Source organism: Zosterops lateralis, assembly GCF_965231275.1.
Source record: "Zosterops lateralis genome assembly, chromosome: 5".
NCBI lineage: Eukaryota > Metazoa > Chordata > Aves > Passeriformes > Zosteropidae > Zosterops > Zosterops lateralis.
Genome location: NC_139766.1, coordinates 48,116,414 through 48,132,388, shown reverse-complemented (window position 1 = coordinate 48,132,388; position 15,975 = coordinate 48,116,414). Strand labels below are relative to the sequence as shown.

The following is a 15,975-nucleotide window of genomic DNA, read 5'->3' as shown; positions in this document are numbered from 1 at the left end:
GGTTCGCCCTTGGCTCTGGAAACAGAAAATTTCGGTGTTTTACCTCCCATTGCTGGTTTTTTGTTTGTTTGTTTGTTTTTGGGGTTGGTTTGTTTGTTTGTTTTGGTTTGGGTTTTTTTTTGGGGGGGGGGGGGGTTTGTGCTTGGGAACAGAGGAAAAAGGATCATCTGTATTTCCTTCTCTTCTAAAAGGAAAAAAAAAAAAAAAAAAAAAGATATTTGCGTAAGGAGCACTTGAAAGCAAGTCCTGTGGGGGGGGGGGGGGGGGGTGGTGGTGGAGAGGAACGCTCACTTTTTGTTGTTGTTGGGTTTTTTTTTTACACGAGCAGGACATCTGGGTTATGTTTAATTCTTTATAAAGTGTGTCTCGGTCCCGCATTGCCGGCGGCGGGGGCGGTGTCGGGCCCGGCCCCCCGCCCGCCCACAGCCCCGGGGTCAGGCCGCCCCCGCCATCTTAAACCGCTACGCGCCCGCCGCGGGCCCGGCCCCGGAGCCGCCGCCGCCCGGGGAGATGGCGGGGCCGAGCACGGCGGCCTGGACGTGGCTGCTGCGGCCGCCCACGGCTACCGAGCTGCTGCTGCTGGCCCTGTGCTGGCTCGGCTGCTTCTGGCTGCTGCGGCGGCGGCCGCGGGCGCTCTCGGGGCTGCCGCCGGGCCCCGCGCCCTGGCCGCTGGTGGGCAACTTCGCCTTCGCCCTCCTGCCGCCCCCGCTGCGGCGCCGCTGGGCGGTGGACGTGAAGGGCGAGCGGCTCTCCCCCGCCTTCTCGCCCCACGTCTTCCTCACCGGCCTCACCAAGACCTACGGCAGCGTCTTCCGGCTCTTCGTGGGCAGCCGCCCCTTGATCGTCCTCAACACGTTCGGGGCGGTGCGGGAGGCGCTGGTGCAGAAGGCGGAGGTGTTCAGCGACCGGCCCTCCGTGCCCATCGTGCTCATGATCACACACCACAAGGGTAAGCGCCGGGGCACGGCCGGGGTGATGCTGGGGAGCCACACCGAGCGGGAGCTGCTCTGCCGGAATTTATAAATGATTCCCACGAATTGCTGACTGAACTATTTGCTTGCTGTTTGCACCTCGCCCTGCTGCTGACAGAAAGCACTCGGAGAGAAACTGGCCCTGCCATGAGGTGCAGCATCCCCGCCAAGTTGGCAGTGCTGTGCCACACACCACAGAGCATCTCTGGGGGACTGAAATCAGCCCGCTCCCTTTAGCTCTCTGTACAGTACAGGGACTGTACAGTAAAGCTGCTGAGGTAGCTGGGGTGGTTTAAACTGGAGGAGGCTCAGCAGAGACTTTATCTCTCTCCTCAACTGCCTGAAAAGGGCTTGTAGCCCGGGTGGGGTGGGGAGGGAGGTCGGTCTCCTCGATAATAAGGGATAGGACAAGAGGGAATGGCCTCAGGAGAAGTTTAGGTTGGGCATTAGGAGGAGTTTCTTCACAGAAAGGGTGGTTTGGCAGTGGACTGGACTGCAGAGAGAGGTGGTGGGATCACCGTCTCTGGAGGCCCTTATGGAAAGGCTGCATGTGGCACTCGGTGCTGTGGTGGCGTTGACAAGGTGGTGTTCGGTCATGGGTTGGATTCAGTCTCAGAGGTCTTTTCCAGCCTCACGCCTCTGTGACTGGCATTTGTGCAGGGGTCTGAGGCACAGTTGGTCTGTCACCTGGGGGCTTTCTGATGTTGGCTGTGTGAGGGGAAGAAATTTTGAGTGCTTGGGCAGTGGTACAAAACTGAGCGCTCTGCCAGTCCTTACCCAGGTAGTGGTGGCAGAGACCAGGCTCTGTGCAGTCCCAAGGCTGTGCAGTACATGCTTCCTTCGTGCAAGCTGCTGTTGCTGAGATATTTGCAAATGTGTTATTCTGCTTGTCAAAACTTACTGAGCATATTTGGCTTTGCTTGTCTTTCTTTTTTAAGAGTCCAAAGGGGAGTTACTAGCTTTTGCAGGAAAAAGACATGAAGAGTTTAAATACATGCTGACAGTACTGAGGGTACGATTTCTTCACGTTAAGTTTTTAGGAGTTTTTAGGTCATTACTGATCTCAGTGTTTATGGAAATATACTTACCTTTTTTTGTTTAGGAGGTGTACCCCGGAAGGCTTGTTAGTCTGGTAGTTTGTTGTGAAACTGACCTTTTAAAATTTTTTTCCAAGGCTAGGAAAATCTGGTTTTTAAGTGCATGAAACAGTTTGGGGTTTTTTTGGTGTGTGTTGGTTTTTTTTGGTTTTTTTTTTTTGGGGGGGGGGGTGGTTTTTTGAGTTTTTTTTTGTTTGTTTGTTTATTTGTTTTTCCCTGTCCAGAATTGCCCTAGTAAAGAGAAGAAGAAAGTTAGGGACCCAGATCATGTTTATGAAAATGCTGAAATCAGTTTAAAGAATAAAAGAATAAATTAGGAACTCTATTGGTTTGACGATTGTTCCAAGGCAGATGTTACTGGCACGTTGTTATCACGTGTGAGTATTTTTAGGTACAGTACTGTAGCAAGAACTGGAGGAGGAAAGGGGAAGAAGAGTTAGATAATTTTAGCAGTGCTGTAGAACATGTTCATGCTCATGGTAGATTTCTTTTTCCTTGAATGCTGTGAATTTCATATATTGTTCTCTGTCAGACTTGAATTGCCACGGATGTAGGAGTATTGTAGAGGAACTGCAGGGGTAGTGTGAATGCAGAGGAGTCAGTGAATATGGGCAGTGGGGCCACTGCCCTCTGGAAGCTGGTTCTCCCAATGCCAGTGGAAGTTACAGATGCTGTCCCTGTGCTGGCTTGGGTTTAGTGCTGCCATGAGGAGATGACTGAGCCTCTGCAATGGTGTGTTTGTGCTAACAAGTGTTGCTTTTTTTGTGTGTGGTTCATGGTGGGTTACAGCACTCAAACTGGAGGCCTCTTAAGATTGGTTTGGAAGACAATTTCAGGAGTTCATGGATGAGACATTGCTGCAGGTCAGGACAGCGACAGTTGTGTTAGTGTGCACTCGGAAAGGAAACAATCACGGCAAGGGTGATGAGTAAATTTGGTTCTACCACTCACAATTTGGGCACTACAGCTCTGCAGGTCTAGTGTCCATTTTGGGTTCCTGCGTGTCTTTGGGTTCCCTCATTCTGTAATTGAGCTATTGTGGCATGAACTTACAGAGCTGTTTTCTTGTAAGCTACATTTGCTGGTGTAGTTTTGTCTTTACCTTGAGCTGCCCTGCCAGGTATGGTATGGAAGAAAGAGGGGCTTATCTCAGCTGTCTGGGTCTATTACATGTAAGATGCAAATAAAATAACTGCCAGGGGGAGAGGAGGTAGAAGTATCAGAAATGGCAAATACTACACTTCAGCAACTCGATTAGCAAGTGAGGGAGGCCTTCTTGACTGGATAAAAAGTGCCATAAGAACTTAAGGAAGAAGATAGTAGTCAATTCTTAATTTTTAATTAATCATCGCAAAGGTCTACAGAAAGAGAAATAGTAGACTGGGGAGAAACATGACATTTCTGTGGTCTAATTTTAGTATTTTAGATTTTGTATTCTATAGCTACAAGAGGTAGCAAAGACTGAATCTGCCAAGTACATGGAGTCAGAGTGGTTGTCTGCCTTTATAGCCCTGCCCTGTGCGTATCCACATGTGGGCATCTGACAATGCAGAAGCTGAATGTTATTAAATGTCATGACTGCTGTGCTTGTCAATGTCCCCAGTGTAGCAGCACTAGAGTTAGGAGTAAAAAATGATGAGGATAGAAGGGAGTAAGTAAGCCCAGAACTTGCTTCTTGTAAGGATTGATTTTTTTTTTTAATTTTTTTTTTGTGTGTGTGTAAAAAGGGGGAGTAAAATGAACTCTGTTTTTCTGAGTTTGTTGGTTGTATTGAAAGGGTTTCATTATCAGCTTATAGAAATTAGTCTTCTGCAGAGAGCACAAAGTCCTGGTTATTGTTGCTTCAGAATTTATCATTGTATGTCCTTCAGGTTTTGTTGCTGTTGTTCGTTTTGTTTTGTTTGGATTTAATTTGTTTTCAGGGAAGGTTGATTTTGTTGTTTGGAGTAGGGATGTTTTGTTGTTTAAGAGTAGACATGTCTGTGCTGAGTAGCCTGGCTTTTTAGGGCAGGCAGATTTTCTTTGAAATCAGCAAAGGACTATTCCATTATTTTAGCTTGGTAGGGATGCAGGTGAGACTTTGCTTTCTTCTCTTATCTCTGTTCTATCTTTATGTTCTTCTTCTTCCTTAATCTGTCTCCTATGCCATTCTTTCTCAATTTACAAATCAGCTATTAGTATTCTGCAGCAGTTTGGGCTTTGGGGACACCCATACTCTCTGCAGGACTGCTGGAGGGGCTCACTGGGTGTGGGGAGGTGTGTTGTTGGTATTAGCTTTTCTGTGGGCCTAGGCAAGTCTCTTTTACATTCAAGACAATAGGTCTGTTTTCTTTTATGAAAGTATTTGGATCCTGAAACTAATTTTCCTAACAACAAGAAAGGGAAGAGATTGTGGATGAATAGCCTGTTTTGGAGATATTTGTTGTGGGATAGAAATAGTGATAACTTTGTTTTGTTCCAAGAAATCTGGGTTCTTTCACAACCCAGCCACAAACACTGGAAATCCAAGTTGGTTCTTTGCCAAATTCAACCCCAAATACTGCTGTTTTTTCACTTAACCTACTTGAGAGCACCAGTGGTAACAGGGAGCAGTTCAGAGAGGAAATCTGGAAAGTTTTTGGTTCTGTTTTTGAAGGGCCAGGAAGTGGGCATTTGAATAAATTGCCTGAGGAATCTTCATGCAGAGAAGATGAAATACAGCTGATTCTGTGCTTGTCTTTACTCTGCCTAATGTTCTTGTTTAGGATATTTGAAGCTAGGTCATGTGTTTGTATTCTTTTAGCATTAAGTGCTAGGAACATTAACTTGTAATAGAAGTGTAAGTAATGTTAAGTATTGAAACATGGTGCATCTTCTAGTATTAATGTACTACTTCTATTTTCTTATGGCCATTTCTCCTTTTAAATTCAACCTTAAGGTTTGCAGTTGACAGAAGAATTGATGTTGCTTTTACAAAGTAACTTTTTTGTTTCCAGAAAAAAAAAAAAAAGGGATATCATTTTACTAGAAGAACAAATCCAAAAGTAGGTCATGTTTGATGACTGAACTCCCTCAGGTTAACCATGGAGTACATTAGAAATCCGCAGGTTGTGTATTTGTTACCCTGTGGTGTCTTTGGTGTGGTGTTTTAATTCAACATAAGAGATGTTTCTCTTTGGAAGTGAGTAATAGGGATTTAATTTAAATGGTGTTTCATAATGACACAATCATGTAGAACAAGTGCCTAGGGGCATCAAAACTGTTGAGATGCAAATCAAGCAGGGTTTTGCCAAGTGACTCTGAACCTGTCTTCACCTTCCCACTTTTCTTGCAGTGTGAATATCCTGTATTTTTATTAGAACTTAAAGATAAAGCTTGCTTGTAATAGACACACTCGTGAAAAGTATTGAGAAGTTTGTATACCACAAAGAGGAAAAATGCAAATCAGTTTGTGTTTTAATGTCCTCTGTTATGCCTTGCTGAAGAAGTTCATGTCTGAGGACGCTGGGGAGAAAAGGCTATTTCTAACATATGTCCCAGACTAACTGTTCCCTCTTCTCCATCTATTTGTGTCTTGCAAATTCTAATGAATCTAGTGATGCAACTTGAGTATTCGTTTCAGTAATGAGGAAAAGGAGGGACAGGATTTCCAAAAGCTACAATAAAGAACCCTTTGCTTTTCCTTTAACTCCTAGACAGGTGCTTGGGAGAGATTTGCTGTGTATCATTTCCTTCTCTTCTGGCTCTTGGGTTGCAGGCCTGTCTAACTATTTCTAATTGAAAATTGGGCATTTTGGCTTCAGTCTCTCCCTTTTTCTTTCAGGTGTTATCTTTGCACCTTATGGCCCCGTCTGGAAGCAACAGAGGAAATTCTCTCTCGCAACACTGCGTCATTTTGGAGTAGGGAGACACAGCTTAGAGCCTAAAATCATCGAGGAGCTGAACTTCATAAAGGAGGAAATGCTGAAACACGGAAAGGATCCATTTAATCCCTTCCCGATCATTCGCAACGCGGTGTCCAACGTTATCTGTTCCATGGCCTTCGGCAAGCGCTTTAACTACGAAGACGATGAGTTCAAGACGATGCTGAAGAACATGGCCCGTGCCCTGGAGCTGAGCGTGAACAGCTCCATGATCCTGGTCAACATCTGCCCCTGGCTCTACTACCTTCCCTTCGGGCCCTTCCGGGAGCTGCGCCAAACCGAGTTAGACATCACCGCGTTCCTGAAGGGAATCATTGCCCAGCACAGGGATACGCTGGATGCAGCAAATCCCAGGGACTTCATTGATATGTACTTCATCCATGCGGAAGAAGAGAAGAACAAGGAGAGCAGTTTTAATGACGATTACCTGTTTTTTATCATTGGTGATCTCTTCATCGCAGGCACAGATACTACTTCAAACACATTGCTGTGGTGCCTGCTCTACATGTCTCTTTACCCTGAAGTACAAGGTAAGGTTACTTTTATTCTAGGTGATTTATTCCCGACTGTAAAGCTCCAGATGGATGCTCAGAAACAGAAGCAAGCAGTGACAGCAAAGAAATCATTTAGGGTGCCAAGGGTTTGTGTTGTATGTATGATTTTAAAGGTTGATGTGTAATCAGGCATCTTCTATCCTGCTGTTTGATGATGGTTTCTGGGTTAGTGCTATATATTAAGTGCTAAATGGCCTTTTAATCTGTGAATTTCTTCTGGTTTGGGACAACCTTATCTTTCCCAAGCCATTCCAGGGAACTTTAGCATGTTTGAAAAACTTTGGCAGTTGTGACATTCCAGGGTTATAGTAGTGATATGTGTGAAGACCATAGCACTAAGGTCTGCTTTGTGCCTCCCTGAGCAGGGAGGTTCTTGAACCTGGCAGCAGAGTCTGGGGAAGTGAAACGCTGCCTCCTGTAGAGGAAGATCAAATCAGAGACAGCTTAAGCAAACTGGACCTGCAGAAATGCACAGCACCAGCTGCCGGTGTTGTTAGAGGGCGTTTCCCCATCAGTCTTGAGTGCTCATGGCAGTCAGGTGGGTTGCTGATGATGAGGGGTAAGGGGGGACAAAAACAGAGGCAGAACAAAATTGGTCTTGTTCAGTGTTAGGGAAGGATGACTGACAGGAAACCTTATGCTGTCTACAGCTCAAAAGATGCTAAGAAGATGGAGGCAGTCTCTCCTGAGGTGTGCAGTGGAAGGAAGGGAAGCAGAGGAAACAACCTACAAGAAGAAAATTCCGATCAGATACTAGGAAAAGAAATTGCACTGTGAACATGGCAAAAGAGTGACACAGATTGCCCTGAGAATTAATGTAATGTCTGGTTCTGGAATTTTTCAAAACTAAGTGGGTTATGACCAGTAGTCTCACCTACCCTGAGTTGGATCTGTTTGGAAAAGTCTCTTTAAATAGGTCAGGATCATGGTTTATTGCACAAAGTCAACCAGACTGTTGACCAGAGATTGCGAAATAGGGCACCAATTCAGTCATGGCAGAGAGAATGCACTCGGGACAAATCTAAAGTAAACTTTTATTGCATAGGCTTATTCTTCCCTTTTTAATGTTGCGTAACTGCTTGACTTGATATGCAGTTACATGGATTAGATGTATTCTAAATTACACAAATGGAATCTAGAAGAGTTTTGTGTTTATTTTTTTAACCTCTTTTCCTTCTTCGTGGTACTGTATGTGTATGTACTAGTCAATTTTCACTTTTCTCTGATCTCCAACAGTTTTATTAACTCTCTTTGCTTCTCCCTTATGCTGTGGCTCTTGTCAAGTAATTTAAATACGCACAGTAGTCCAGACTGTTTCACTTTAATATCCCATTCCTTATCCTGATTGCTTTGGAGTTATGTATGGGCCGCTTTCTTTTTTTTATTCCTGATAATACATTTCTCTTAAATGTATTTCCTCCCTAGAGAAAATACCTGAGTTGTGTATCTTTTAGAAGTAGCAAAAGTTTATTGCAGACATGGAAAGGCAAACTAAGGGTCATGAGAGGAAAAAAAAAAATCTTTTTCTCTTTGGAAAATGGTTTTGTTTTTTACGCAGAAATAGAGAATGATGTGGATGGACAACATGGTAAAGTCGTGGGGAGTATTTGGTTTGTTCTGTTCCCTGACTTTATTTGGTCCTTGACTTCTGAAGATCTGTGGGATTTTTAAATGTATGAGAAGTAGTGGAGCAGTTCAAATAACATGCTGTTACAAAGACTGCTGGAGTTTACATTTTGCAGCTTGTAATGTGAGCAGCAGTTTGATTGCTTTAGAAACTCTGAACAAATGAGTTGTTCAGGATAAAGTGCCTGTCAGCTGTGTGACATTTGGTATGAGACAGTCTCCTTAATTTTAAATTTTTTTTTATATATTGAAAACTTTATTTCTGGGTTTAGATTACTGTAGACATGCAAGCCTGAATATAGGGCTATGATCTGTCCCTAATAAAAGTAGCAAACCGGCACAAAGAAGATACTGGGGAGCCCATCGTCACCACATCTCGTGCTGTATTTTTTGTGGTTTTTAATGTTCCTCATGCATGGGCTTTTCTTCTGGGCAAACCCAGTAGGTGGCAGCAGTGGCTCGTTGGACACAGTCCAAGCAGCACTTTGGGATGCTGCTCAGGAAACTGACAGTTTTTTGCATTGAGCTTTTATTTAATCTTGTATCATTGCTAAGGAGAGAAAAGAGCAAAACTCAGAATTTCGGCATCCTGGTTGGAAAAGGCAGGCAGGACAACCACAAAGTATGCAGGATATAAAGGGTAAAAAATGAAAATTGACTTTTATTATTTTTGATTAAAGGTTAGTTTTGAGGTCTGCTCTTTCAAGATTGTTTTTTGTGGTGTAGCCTGATTGCAAGTTACCTGCCAGAAAGGGCACATCATTCTCTATGTATGTAGGTGAAGCAAATCCTGAATCTTGGAAACTTCCACGAAGAGAATTACTTGTATGCTGAGCCTTCAGTGAAATGAAAGGGGCAAGCAAATAATTTGATATTTTTTGCTTCCTATAAATAATGAGAAAGTAGAGAGGCTCATGCCTTCTTTTTTTGTTGTTTTGTTTTTTTTTTTTTTTGACTTTGCAGGAGGGCTGTGTGGGAAGGGAGCATCTGCTTCTGGCTTTGGGGGAAACAGCTGAGTTTAGGTTCTGTGAATAGAAAGTAAGAAATGGCAAGAACGAGTTAAACAGCTTCAGTGCTTGCAGTAACAGCCCCAGAATTCCTACTCTAGAATGAAGTGTCTAAAGCAGCTGCATGAAAAGCTTTCCCATCTCTTCACACTCAGGCACACATTGCATGCAGTTTTCTTACCATTCAGTTTTTTAATTGCAGAGCAGAAGCTTGATGTTTTCATCATTCAAGTTACTGTATAATTAAACTCCTAAAGTGAGGTTATGAATATGTTTGGAGTAGCAACAGGACTTTTTCTGTACTTTTTTAATACTGAAGTGCTAGCAAAGTCTGTCATCTCAATAGCTGTTGTCAAGATTGTGCTTGGTCATTTTCTTTTTAACTGAGTGTATTCCTAAGGCTAATGTTGGCATAGCTGTTTCAGCTAGGAATCACATCTTGAAGTAATTTTTGAGAGATCTATGTAAACAGTGAAGCAAGCACAGTCAGATGAAATTGAGATGATGTCTTCTCACATATTATGTCTTTTGACTTCTTTATTTTTCTTGCTCTCTTTGCATAGAGAAAGTTCATGCAGAAATCGAAGCAGTTCTAGGACGTGACAAAGTTCCCTCTCTTGCTTACAAGGCTCAAATGCCCTTCACAGAGGCAACCATTATGGAAGTGCAGAGGATGACTGCAGTTGTTCCCCTTTCTATTCCTCGAATGGCCTCAGAAAATGCTGGTAAGCATTTCTAGAGACTTGTTACTACAGCTTTCTTATAGGGCATCTAGTGATAATTTACAGAAACCTCATTTATGTATTAGACTTTTAAAACAAATATGTAAAATGTCCATTTATAGGGAGCAGGAGGCCTCGACCTAGTTCTTTATGTAAGCAGTATGTCTGACTTGACATCCAGCAGTTTCTCTAATCTTGAGTGATTTCTTCTTTGGGGGTCAGCTTGTATTGATTAATGTGCTTAGTCATAGTTGGCAGCTGAAACTCTACCTTTGTTTTTGGCATTCTGACACAGAGGTCTGAAATCTTCAGCTTACAGTAATTGGTTTGCTAAAGGCTCCATTGACCTCCACATGTACAGAAAACATTAGGAAGAATCATCTTCCAACTCATCTGTGTGCTTTCATAAACATAGCTGAGCACTGGCCAAAGTCAGTGAGAGAGCAATATTTGGCTTTTAAACCTGTTACTGAATCGATCTGCTTTTTTTAATGTTTTGATTTGCAGGAGAGTGAGGTGCAACAAACTGAAATGAGACTAGTCATTTCAAAACCCTTGTATCACAAGAGTTCAGAATCCACTCTTTGGTGGAGCTTTGTGACAGCACAGGAGCAGGAGGAAAGTGGGTCACAGCACTAGAGTGTTGCAGAGTGCATTTCTGGCAATTGCTGGCTGCTTCCTTCTCTCTGCAGAAGCTGTTGGTGTAGCTTGGTGTCCTTCCAGCTGCTCAGGCTTGTGTGATTCTAACTCAAGCAGGGTAGCAGATATCACCTGTGCCTTCAGCTTTTGCTGCATTTGCAGCCTACACCTAGGGATTGATATAATTTTTTGTGACATCCTCTTGTTGTCTTTTTTACTGTTTTTTTTTTTCCATGTTTCCTTCTAGCAACTTGTCACGTTTCTGTCTGTTTTTATTTAAAGTGCTCCAGGGATATAATATTCCTAAGGGTAGTGTGATTGTGCCCAACCTGTGGTCAGTACACAGGGATCCTAACATTTGGGAGAAGCCAGATGAATTTCGACCATCAAGATTTCTGGATGAAAATGGCCAGCTAATAAAGAAAGAGTCATTCATTCCTTTTGGAATGGGTAAGATAATCCACATGGAGTCATTAGCTGGGTGAGTGGGTGATGATGTTTCAAGTGTAGGGCCTTGGGGGTGAGTGATGTAAAAGTTGCACGTAGGACCAATTATAAAAGTAGATTTATTATCACGGTTTGTGGCTTGCAAAATGGTTTGGGTTCCTAAACAGCCGGTCTCCAGGTAGAAATTATGAATTGTCCTTTGACACAACTTCTGCTGTGGATGTAAATATTATTAATGTGAACTAGTACAGCTGAGCAAGGCTTAGACTCAAGTACAGGAGGCCAGAACTTCAGAGTTCATAGCTTAATAGCAGTTTGAGCCTTTTTTGGACTATGGTAGCACAGGAATTACATGTGTGTTAACATATATAGATTGACTGTATAAAAAAATAGATTGACTGTATAAGGCCAGTAATACTTCTCTTCTAACTTTTCTTTAGGTAAACGTGTATGCATGGGAGAGCAGTTGGCAAAAATGGAGCTGTTCTTGATTTTTTCAAGCCTTATGCAAAGTTTTACCTTCGTGTACCCTGAAAATGCTGCAAAACCATCTATGGAGGGAAGGTTTGGTCTAACTTTAGCTCCATGTCCATTCAACATAATAGCTCTGAAGAGATGATAGAGCATCGAAAAAGATTAGGCAAAGAAATACTGCACTTTGAAAATACAGCTTTTTTATTATTATTTCCAGCTTACTTTGTTACTTTCTTTCCAGAAAACAAACAAACGAACAATTGCATAGGCCTTCCTAGTCAGTGAGAATGATCCATTTAGACTTGTGGAAAGAGATTATTTTTGTCCATTGTTGCATTCCACAAATGAACTGACAGCATAGTTTTTAATTTGTTATTAAAACTTGGTGGGCATAACCTCTGTCTCTTACTGTCAGTTTGCCAAATGTTGATTATAAGAGAATGGTCCAAAACATTTGTTACTGCTCTGTCAAATAGTAATCATAAAAAATTGTCAAAGCAGCATGTAAACATTTCATTTACCAAAGGAGTGAAGTACTTCATGTAATACTAAAAGTATTAATGAACGAGAGATTGTTAGCATTTTCTGTGAAAAGAAAGATTATAACTGAGCTTAGATAATTATGTATACTTTTTGGAAATTACCAAATGACATTACTTTTAACCTTGGAGGTTTCTTTTTTTGCAAGTAACTTATAGGGGTAGTAGATTGGATCCAAACATCTTTGAGATTCAGGGCTCACTACAAAAAAGCAGGTACCAAGTCTGAAAAGCCAGGATTTGAGACCAAATGAATCCTTGAATATGCCATATTCTCAACATGAAACGGATGTGCAGCATCTGGATCCAGATGTTTTCCTTCAGAATACAATTAAGGGCAGAATTCTCTAACAAGAAACAGCAGAATGCTGTTCTCTCTGGTGCCAAACATATTCAAGACATCTGTGCTGCCTCTTGGCATTCATTGTTTACCTCATGGCAGCACTGGCTGCAGGCTGGATGGGACCAGCAGCTGCTCACTGGGGAGAACACTACATGTGTAGTCCTGACGTCAAGGCTGGCACTCAGGTTTTTCATCCACAGGCACTGTGGACACTACTGCCACAGCTTCTGGCTTTGGGAACTGGAGTCTTCAAATATGTCATCACTACAGTAGTACAGGTGAAGGTCTTACCATGGAACAGAAGGAAGCTGACAAACCTGAGGTTTGAGTGTAGTGGCTCTCTCTTTGTTATCTTCCATATAGAGTAAAAATATCTGCAGTTCATACAGTATTAGTGTATCAGTACCTTACTCTTCATGTGCTGAATCTTAGTGCTGTTAACTACTGTCAAACCAGCTGCCAGGGAAATGTCATGATAATTGTTTCAGAACAGGGCAGTCAGTCTTGCCTTGTATTTCAAACATGGAAAGGGATCTTTTAGGGGAATTTGTAACAACTAACCTTTAAATAGTTGTTCTTAATCATTCTTAAATCTCTTTACACTCCTTTTGATCTATCAGAATTTCATATCACATGAATTAAGTTCTTACATACTCTACTAAAGATTTTTTTCACTTCACTGGAGAGCTAGAGAATACCCGGAGCCCTGCTAATGTCAACTTTACGAGACTGGAATGTGAATTTGAATGTGGTTTAGAATTGGGTATATTCCATAGCAGAAACGAAACCTAAATTGTAAAATAAGAGACAACTTTTCAGATTTAAATTAATGTCTGATTTTGTCACTTTTAATCTTGAAGTTTTAAAAGCCAGGTAGTGCCTAACAAAGACTGTAAGATAGTTATTTTGCATTTAAATTAAGGTTTTTCTGTTACCTGTTTTGAATAACAGAGTGCCTTAATTTCTGAATTATGTATTTGGTTGGTCAGATATCCCACTGTTCATATGAGAACTTTCAATTCTTAATTAGGTTAACTTTGAATTATATAGGCTTGTGGGTTTGGACTTTTTGGTATGAAGTTTTTGAAAACTTAGTACAATAAAATGTTAGGTTTGGTACCAATGCCAGTGAACTTGCTCTAAAACCTGACAGCACTGGAGAATTAAGCACTTTATTTAATTTAATTTTGTATTTTCCAATGAATAAATAGATTCTGTAGAGTTGGGATTTTTGTCTGGAAATCCTACAATTATGCTTAATTGAGAAGCTAAAATTAAGTGCTGATAATATTTATCTTTCTGTTGAAATGCCTCTTTAAACAACATAATGATGTTGGCGTGCAACTGATCACCTGTACAAAATACCTGTCCTTTTAATCAATGAGGACACATTTGAAAAGCACTTTAGTATTTTTTTACAGATTCCAAAGAAGGTGCAATTCACATTAATCTCCTGGTGTGTGAAACTGTACATATTTTGTTGTGCTTGTTTTGCCTGCTGAGTTTAGTTTAAAATGTCACCTTTGAAAACTATCCTTTGAAAATTAGCCTTCTACAAATACTATGTTGAGAATGTGGGTTTTGGTGAGACCTATAATCAAATGCTGCAATGTGTGACAAGCAAAAATTACTGATGAGAAGTTCCAATCATGTCAAGGTGTGCTAGAATACAGGATGCTATTGGAAATGGCAATAACGACCTGTCTTTCATACCTTCCAGGTGCACTGAAATTTTCACAGGATACCATGAAAATAGCTAAACAATAGCATAGAGGCAACAAAATCTTTGTGGTTTTCAAAGTGTGTTGCCATCTTAGGCAAACTGTAAAAAGCAATAGCAGATTTGGTTTGTGTTTGTAAATGTATCATCCCCCTCTCTTTTTTTAGCAGAGGAAACATCTCAAATGCCTTGTTGAAAAATGTATGTTCATATAAGTGGGTGATTGTTTCTGAATGCTGACAATATCTTTATTTCTAAAATTACTTCGCTTCAATGTATTTTTATTTTGAATAAAGTAATTCCCAATTAAGTGTTTCACAGCTTTGCATAGTTATTTCAGTGAGTTCCATTTACTGACTAAACTTGTGGTGTTTGTCATCTTATGTCTTGCAGAAAAAGCTTTGGAGTGAGAAAATGTTAAAAATGCTTTGGATAAGGAATGAAGGAGGTGGGGAAACAAAGTGAAATTGGGAAAATAACATTGCCAGGCATGTTATGATCAAGCAATAGATTAAAAAAAAAAAAAACCAAAAAAAAAAAAAAAAAAACCAAAAAAAAAACCAAACCAAACAAACCAACAAAACAAAAAACAAACAAACAAACAAAAAAACCCAAAACCAAAACAAAAACAAAAACAAAAACCCAAAAACAAACAAACAAAAACAACAACAACAACAACAAAAAACTGTTACCCAGAACAAAAGAAGAGGGAAGGGTAGAGATGAGGAAGATAAAAGAGCAAATGAATTGTCAGCAGGAGGAGATGTGCAGTCTGCAGGAAAGAAAACTTGGGCAGAAGTTGAAGTGTAGTTTATTTTGGACTCCTGGCATCACAGGAGGCAAAGGGCAGAGAGGGAAAGGGGTGCCAAGGTGGAGCCTGGGGTAGAGGGGAAAGATCCCCCGAGGTTTCTCAGGGGAAAGCAGGAGATCCTTCCATATGGAAGGCCGGGGCTGAGCAGGAGCCAAGTGAAATGTTTGTGGGGATGGGGTGGGTACCAGCACTGGTGTTAACCAGGAGCTGGGCACTCAGGAACAACTGCTGAAGGTGGAAATGTGTCTTACGCCCTGGGGTTGGGTTGCATGTTACTTGGCATACTGCTGTTTTATTTTTTTTAAGGGAAATTCAGTAATTACCACTCTGCTGTCATTTGTATACACAAAGATCATTAAGGTAAAGCTGTTTCCACAGCCACTTCCTGCTGCTGCCTAGTCCAGGTGGATTTTTTGCTGTAGGTTTGTGGTACAAAGTGCAGAGGTATGAGAATACAACACTTTGAGTAAAACAAGCTGCTTAATGTTTACCCCAATGCTGACTCGAGAAGAAATTGCTGTGTTGTCAGCTGCTGCTGTTGCTGACTTGAAGTGCAGGTCTTTCTGGTGATAAGTGAATTAGATGGAAAATCAGGGCAGTCTGCATCTGATATGATTCAGCTGTTAGTGTTTATAACGGAAGAATTTTGTTGTTGTTTTATTATATTTGTTTATCATATATCTTGTGCTATCTTGGAAATAAAGTCCCGTTCTAGTCAGGAAACATTTGTTGTGGAGAGAGAGCTTCTAATGATGCAAATAGGAAGAACATTGAGGTGCTGGGGAGTGTCCAGAGAAAGGGGGTCTGAAGCTCAGGTCCTGTGAGGGGTGGCTGAGGGAGCTGGGGGAAGCTTTAGCCTGGAGAAAAGGAGGCTCAAGGGAGGACTTACAGCTCTCTCCGACTCCCTGAAGGGAGGGTTTAGCCAGGTCGGGGTCAGCCTTTTCTCCCACGCAGCCAGTGACAGGATGAGAGGACACAACCCTAAGCTGTATCGGGAGAGGTTCAGGTTGAACTCTATTCACAGAGAGGGTGATTGATCATTGGAATGGGCTGCCCAGGGGGGTGGTGGAGTCACCGTCCCGGGAGGTGTTTAACGAAAGATGGATGTGCCACTTGCTGCCAT

The 15,975-nt window shown here is 41.8% G+C and overlaps 1 protein-coding gene across 1 annotated transcript; it reads left to right on the top strand.

Moving 5' to 3' along the window:
• Positions 1-506: 506 nt before the first annotated feature.
• CYP2U1 (cytochrome P450 family 2 subfamily U member 1) lies at positions 507-14,351 on the top strand. The gene is made up of 5 exons (XM_083861531.1): positions 507-949; positions 5,871-6,500; positions 9,721-9,882; positions 10,801-10,968; positions 11,406-14,351. The coding sequence occupies exons 1-5, from the start codon at positions 511-513 to the stop codon at positions 11,582-11,584; spliced, it is 1,578 nt and encodes a 525-aa protein (XP_083717657.1). The 5' UTR covers positions 507-510; the 3' UTR covers positions 11,585-14,351.
• Positions 14,352-15,975: the final 1,624 nt, after the last annotated feature.

Excerpts from the sequence above, each read along its gene's own strand:
- CYP2U1 (XM_083861531.1), top strand. The coding sequence starts at position 511 with ATGGCGGGGCCGAGCACGGCGGCCTGGACGTGGCTGCTGCGGCCGCCC. Across the intron at positions 950-5,870 it reads CATGATCACACACCACAAGG|GTGTTATCTTTGCACCTTAT; the intron begins GTAAGCGCCGGG and ends TTTTTCTTTCAG. Across the intron at positions 10,969-11,405 it reads ATTCATTCCTTTTGGAATGG|GTAAACGTGTATGCATGGGA; the intron begins GTAAGATAATCC and ends ACTTTTCTTTAG.